We start from the raw sequence: 7,575 nt of genomic DNA, 5'->3' as shown, positions 1-7,575 counted from the left end.
CATGATTGGGGCAGAAAGTTAATTAATCTGCTTATTAAAAAGAAGAAATGTCTCATTTGCATGCATTTGCATTCAGGTCTTGAATTCATCATGCTTTTTGGTGGTCGTTTGCTTTATTTCCTTAATACCACTGACCTACCTAGGTGTTAGCTCAATACATTTAAATTTTCTGTGGCTGAGCTTTGTTTAAGTATCGTATCTCTGGTTATGGTTGGTTCTAGCAGAATTTGATTATTTTATAGATCGCTTAATTCTCTATAGAGATTCTTCCCCCTTCCATGGGCTGTTGGGGTTTCTTATAGTTATCATATACCACAGTTGGGAAAAGATTTGTTTACTTGACCAATCTTGGAAAATATAGACTTTGTCTCCACAAGAGTTGGACATGTTATCTGGGGATGATCCATTAAATTATTTGCAATTTCCTACTCAACTGAATTTTCCATGGTCATTTTTGTGGCAGTTTTCTCCTTTTTTGCTTTTCCTGTCTTATTGGGAGGTCTGCTTTGGGGTTTTGTTTTGTTTTTTTCCTTCCTAGGAAAAAAGACCATTGCTCTCCTTAAGTGTATTTTCTGCATTCCACATTCAGAACGATTGTTTTTACCTGAAAATGCCCAGGCACCTTACGGGCCTGAATCAAGTCTTGGGAGAAGAGGGAGGTGGCTGGAAAGAGGGGTGAGTGGGGAGACATGGGGGTGAGATGGAGTGGAGGGCAAAGAATATAACAGCCCTTGGAGCAACAGCAAGTAAAGCAAAACTACGTAGGGAGATTAGTGCAGAAATAAATCTCTGCACGTGAGTGAATTAGTGGCCCCAATTCGGGGCACCACAGTGCCCATGTTTCTGTATTTTGTAGTAATCAACATTTCTGATACATTACAACAGTGTGGTTGTCAGGGGTGAGAGGCTCGTGCAGCGGTTAGACCACCTCTATGCTAACAGGCTTAGCAATCAGGCTGCCAAGGGTCCTGGCTGGAGGAAAAAAATTAAAACCAAACCTTAGACCTCTTGTCAGACTGTGAGGAGAATTATATTTGTGAACTAGTCTACAGTGTGGACAGGAAATGACCTCTCCACAAACTGCTTCTTTAAAAACAAGCAGTGGTGCCTAAAGCTATCCAGCTTCTCTCTCTCTCTCTCCCTCTCTCTCTCCCTCTCTCTCTCTCTCTCTCTCTCTCCCTCCCTCCCTCCCTCCCTCCCACCCTCCCTCCCTCCCTCCTTCTCTCCCTTCCTCCATGCCAAGCTCCCTCCCTCTCTGGATCTCCTGCTCTCTCCCTCTCCCTCCTCTCCCGTGCTCCCTCCCTCCCTCCCTCCCTCTTTCCCTCCCTCCTCTCCTCTCCCTCTCCTCTCCTGCTATAGAGGGCTCCGACAGCAGTTCCCAGCCAGCGTGTTCAGCCTGCCTGCCTGCCTGCCTCTGTGTGTGTGTGAGCGTGTGTGCGTGCGTCTACTTTGTACTGGGAAGAACACAGCCCATGTGCTCTGCATGGACGTTACTGATACTCTGTTTAGCTTGATTTTCGAAAAGCAGGCAAGATGTCCAGCACACCACATGACCCCTTCTATTCTTCTCCTTTCGGCCCATTTTATAGGAGGCATACACCATACATGGTACAGCCAGAGTACCGAATCTATGAGATGAACAAGAGACTGCAGTCTCGCACAGAGGTAAGTACTTCAACCTTGGGGATGTGTTTGTGTATTTTTGTTAAGCTATGCATGAGCTTTTCCTAGGGTTTCTGGCTGAATTCCGTGGGAAGTGTCCCACTTGATACTACCACGTATGTGGAAATGAGCGCCGGGGTGAATCCACGAGTTTGAACGCTGGGTTTCCAGGCACAGCAACTCTTGTAGCAGGGGACAGTTTCTGCCGGAATCTTGAGAGAACCCAGCACTTGATTCACATGCCAGGTTTCCAGAAATGTTGCTCTTCCAGAACTCTGGTATTTTGCAGGCTCTGAGTCAGTCCTGTTGGTGTTTCTTGAGATATAATTCCAAGGAATTTTGTGATTGTTTGCATATGACTGTCTATATATGTATTTTTTTTTTTAGAAATAAATCCTAGAGGAAGTCTGCTTTGACCTGTCTTTGCTTTTCAAAGTCACCAAAATCGAGGTAAAAGCGGGGGCAGACGAGTAACCCTGCCTACTTCTCAGAACTAGCCCTGGAGGGACACATAGTATATTTCAGTGTTAAAATCAGAAACCAGTTGCTTGGGGCAAGGGGACTCTACACTTTCTCCTTTTGCTGTCGGCCGTGCCCCCCTGATCACTCTACCTTAGGACAGGAGCTGGTTCAGCTTTCAAGTCAGCTCTAGTTTTTGCATGTTTGCCTGAGAGAGGGAGACTCAGCCTCCTAGGCAGCCAGCAACTCTGGGAGCAGAGAGAACAGGACTTTCAGAACTTTTTAAATGCAAAACTCCAGACTCGCCTCCTGCAATTTAAATCTTTTATGTCAGTTGACTTTTTCTCTGTGCTAGCTCAGCTGGCAGGTCTTGCTGCTGGGCTGTCCATCTGCCTGTGAGTTGGGGCTTTGTGGAAGTGTTCGGAAAAGCAGTCTGTTATAGGTACACCAAAGTTCCTTTGGGAAGTGGAAATTGCTAGGAATTTAGTCTTCTCTGCAGAGTACAAATACCAGAAGATTTATGCCAAAAAGCTTTTAGGGAATAGCTTTGGTGGAATTTTAGATTGAAGATTGACTTTTAACTCTAGGAAGGGACTCCATTAAGTTTGCATTATAGAATCAAACACACTTGCTTGAATTGTCAACAGAGCCATAGAGAATTCATGACGTTTCATGTATTTAATACAGCTAACAAGATGTGACCTGCTTTCTGATTGGCTAACTGCTGGACAAGGACTTATATGTATTTTAAAAGCTGGGTTGTCTTTAATGACTGCTATTTTCTTTATATGTTAATACACCATAGATGCTAACTATGACTACTGGTATCCTTGCTCTTTCTAGAAGCCAGTAGCTCCTACAGAAGTGCAAACTATGTTTTGCTTAGGGTGGTGAACTGTTGGCAGTGACTGATATTTGTGCTTGCTGTTTTATGTATGTTGCTTTGTGTGTGTTACAGTTTGTATATTTCCTTCAGATCTTTGCAACTGCGTGTTGGAATCTTAAATCTCTGCATATACTATTGGTTGACATAGCCTGCTTTCAGAATTAGGAGGATAGAAAATGTCTTATAGTTCAGGCACACATTAATTGCAATACAGATTTGGGAAAAATAGTCTCTTAAAAGTGTGATCAGTTATAAAAAAGAGGCCAGGGACTATTATGGCTCAATTCTTGAAGAGCAACAATATTTAAAAATGACCTGTGTCCACCTTACATTTTAGAAAGTTTTTGAGGAATTGCAGAAATTCTTCTCCATCCTCCTGCAGTTAGGAACACAGGCAGCATTCTCTGATGTCTGCCTGCCCTCCTGCCCATTACTGAGCACTTGGCTAGGTCTGAGCTAGGAGACTTATCTGCAAGATTTCCCTATTCTTGTCCTCAAAAAAAAATTGCAGGATTCAATATGGTCCCATGTTTGTTTCCCATTTGAGACAAGACATTTGAAAAGACCTCCTTTTTCGGCATGCTTCGCAAAGATGCCGCATTATTTTTTGTGAGAGCTAAACTCAGGAATTCCTAACTTTTTGATTATGGGGCATGACTTTTAAAGATTTAGCTCTGAGTAGAGAAAGACTACTTCATAGCTCAAGAACCAAGAGAAGAAAGCTTGCTATGACAAATCTTAAAGATTTTTTTAAAGATTTTTTTAAACCTCCCTGCCTGTGACAGTAAAGTGCTATGAACTATTTTCTGGTGTGTCCTAGAGCTCACCCTTTACATTTTTCCCTCCTTAATGAGATAATTTTTCAAATAATTATTTAAATAATTGCTTCAATACTTCTTTTTTCTTTGCTAAGCAGTAAAATACTGTCATGAACGCAATGCCATATATTTGTTTTTATTTCACATGAAAAGAAGAGAGAATCAAACAATTGCTCCTAAGATATTTAAATATTTACATAAAATATTAAATTTTGATCATGATGTATATACTTTGAAAAAAATAACTTTCATGTAAAGTTACACTGTACGTTTGCCAATAATTGTTGTTTATGATAAAGCTTTTCTGAGTTCTGGAGAGGGATTGATTGGAATAAAATACAAAGATACTCAGCAAGAGTTATGAGTTTATTCACATGCAAAATCAAATATGCCTTTGAGTGATTACTTTGAGAATTTAGCCAAAGCATACAACCATTTTGGGCAAGAGTGACTCACCCATCCCTCTTCCTTCTCTCTCCTCTGGTCTCACTCCTACAGTATATAGTATTATTTCGTTAAGTCTTAATATCTCTCTCTCTCTCTGACACACACACACACACACACACACACACACACACCCCACTGGGTAATACTCTCAAGTCTTCACTCCTTTTGGAACATGGACTTGGCTAGAAAAAAATATATAGCAAATCAGTATGTGATGAAGAAATTGTAATCAAGTTTCTGGAAATTTCCTAGAAACCTCCTTTTTTATACGGAAAGAAATTAGTAAAGAACCATGATGTTTACCTACTCTCCTTCCATGGCTGATCCCAGGGCATTTTCTCATGGGGATCGATGCCTTTCTTCCAATTAAATTAAATCAAAGTTCTTCAGAAGCTGGGAAGTTTTAGTTTAAAGAGCATGGCATTGGGAGTTAATATTATTTCTCTTACAAACTAGTTGGCATAGGTCTTGGTTCCTCATTTGCAAATTACCAACAGTGTCCCTTTAATTGAAAATTCAGATTTTCTGGTTTTTTAGCATGAGAAAGTATTGTGAAGAGTACAGACATGATTTCTTTGCTCATGGTATTCAGTTCAAAATCACAAATGGTAATAAAATAACTGGGTAATAAGCTAGCACTTAGAGCAAGTAGTTCCTGGATCAAGTAGGTACTCATTAAACGTTTGCTGACTAGCCAATCAATGAATCAGTAGACAAAAGGAGATAATTTGAAAACCAATGCATTTATATTAGCACCTTCCCTGATAAATACACTTCTGAAGTTTTTTGGGGCCTGGTATCTCCTATTGAGCTTGAAGCAGCTTTGGGCCTGTGCTTCTCACTCTCCCTAAAGTTCTCGTCTCGCATCCCCCACATTTATTTTATCTGAGGTCATTTAGATCCATAATCTTTGTGGCAAAGGAAAGCAAGTGACTAAGTACTAATAAGACTTCACCTCTCTGTAAAGGAATAGGCATGCATTAAAGAGCAAACAGCAATAACAACAACAAAAGTATGTTTTAAATGCTGCTAGGTGTTCTGAAAAGTAAATTTTTTAAAATATTAGAATCTCAGTGGAATTTAATAGAGAAATGTGTGGGTGCTCCCCCCACCCTTTAAAATGAAATGAAGAAAAACTCTGAGGTTGGCATCACTGTGTTCACTGTAATTCCCAGGCAGCAGAAAGGAGTTTACATTTTCTGTTGTGTATGCTGTCAAAAGTTGACCCAATGTCTTCCAAAATTCATGTATTTGAATGGTTTGGCAGTGCCAAATGTATTTTGGAAGAATACAGCCACACAATTATATAGTTTTAACACTGCACACACAATACAGTCAGATAGGATATAAAAATATGTCCTGAAGACTTCAGAATTTGTTCTGTGAAAAGCTTCAATAAAAGCAAAAACAATGGATATTTTTCATTTTTAGGTCTCAGCTCTGAGATGAAAATATAGCTAAAATATATGAGAAACATTATAGTGGACATCATTGTAAGTGAAGGGATTTAACTAATGTTAGATTATTACACAATTTAAGAAAGTTTATCAAGTACAGTTCACAAATCTTTGTTAGAGTAGATACTTTCCTATACCTTGTTTTCTCATTCAAATGACCAAAACTGCCTGCATTTAAGTGAAGATATTTTTAAGTATATATAGTTCCTCATGTTGGCACCATGCTATTTTTTTTTAAATACCATAAACACCAGAAAAGTGTGAGTTCCGTTGTATATTTTTCCTGTTTTGAGGTTTTTTTCTTTTATCAATATTACACATCCTCTTCCAAAAGAGAAAACTGTGATTACAATCAGAAGCCGTACGCACAAGGATTTTATCAGAATTACAGTTTTTAGTTTTACAGGATTTAATATGAAGGTTACAAATGTTCGAAGACCTGGAAATTTAAATCTGCTGATTTTCACCCCTTCTCAGCTCAACTCTAAAACTCCCTGGGGAGGGGGTGGGGAGGAGGGGGATTCTTAGTTCTCTTTTCTTTCAGCTACATTTTTATATACTTTAGTCACAGCGTTTCACTTTGTAACATCATGTTTATTCATGGAATAGCTTGGTGTCATTGATGTTCAGATGGAATCTAGTTAAAATGAGATTAGTTATTTTGGATAGGTGGAGAAAAAGAAAAAAATGCTTTGTGATAACTTGGAGGTTTCTCCCCCCTAGAAATTTAGAAAGAAAAATGTTGCTGCTACTCTGAGATCTATGAATGATTTTCAGTGTTAAAAACAGAACTTTGTTAGTTGTTTGAAGGGGGTTGGTGAGGTGGGGGAGGGGGCTGGGTGGTGGAAAGGAAAGCTATTTTGAAAATGTTAAATGAAACCAAAAGTGCAGTTTTAAAAATGAGAACTTCCAAACTCTCTTATTTTTCAGGATTTCTACATGGCCTCAGAAAACAAATTGTAGGGCTCTTATACTGATTTTATTTTCTTGAAGTCTTTTTCTTCCCCCATTTTCTTACTATGGGAACTGTTTTTAATTAAAAATTGCTGCAAACTAACTATTCATAGGAGGCCAAGAAGAAAAAAAAAAAAGAACTTTCAACTCACATTCAACACAGATTCTTATCAGCCTAAAATCAATGCACATTTAAATTTCTCTCTTTTTGGTGTGTAAATTATGATGTAGGATTTAAACGCTATGCATTTTTTAAACATTTAGCTTTTTATTTGGGGTTCAGAAAGAAATTAATTTAAAGTATATGGAGAACAGGGCCATAAATCTCTTTTTATTACAGTTGTCCACATTAACTCATTTTTCATGAGGAACACAGAGCACCCCCTTTCTGAACAAGCAAACAAAATGTAAAGCAACCCCAAACATCCAACTTTATAAATGATCAAGAACAAAATTCATAAACTTACTTATCTGGATTTGGTGGGTGGACCTCAAAATATAACTGACCTAGGAAAACAATGTCTTTTTGAAGTGTCAGAACACAGCATTTAAAAAAAATGCCCAAAGGACGGAGATACTACAAATACCTTCGTCATTTTCTGACAAGGCGTTTTCCTTCTTTTTAAATTTTTAAAAATCAGTATGAGCCTAGATTTTTTAAAAAACATTTAAATTCTGGCCGCATGCATTTGAACCTAGGCAACTATTAATGCTTAAAACAAAATTCAGGCATTCCTTCAAGAATTTGCATACTTTAGGCAATGACAGTCTCAGCGTCTGGAAATATAAACATGATTAAGATATTTTCTGTCTTCTAGAAGCTTACAATTTGATAATGAAGGGAGACTTACAAACCACATTTACAACAGAGAGCCATGATAGGTTAATACAC

General features: G+C 38.6%; 1 protein-coding gene across 5 annotated transcripts in view; it reads left to right on the top strand.

The window, feature by feature from the left end:
* The first annotated feature begins 1,205 nt into the window (after window positions 1–1,205).
* Window positions 1,206–7,575, top strand: part of LDB2 (LIM domain binding 2) — a 403,464-nt gene continuing 397,094 nt past the window's right edge. For all 5 annotated transcript variants that reach the window (XM_025385299.1, XM_025385298.1, XM_025385297.1 and 2 more), the window contains exon 1: window positions 1,206–1,665. In XM_025385299.1, the coding sequence (XP_025241084.1) occupies window positions 1,534–1,665 (132 nt within the window). In that variant the 5' untranslated portion in view covers window positions 1,206–1,533. The remainder of the gene's footprint in view (window positions 1,666–7,575) is intronic.

The sequence above is a fragment of the Theropithecus gelada genome, chromosome 5 (assembly GCF_003255815.1).
Source record: "Theropithecus gelada isolate Dixy chromosome 5, Tgel_1.0, whole genome shotgun sequence".
Classification (NCBI taxonomy): domain Eukaryota; kingdom Metazoa; phylum Chordata; class Mammalia; order Primates; family Cercopithecidae; genus Theropithecus; species Theropithecus gelada.
This window is presented reverse-complemented; position numbering and strand designations above follow the sequence as displayed.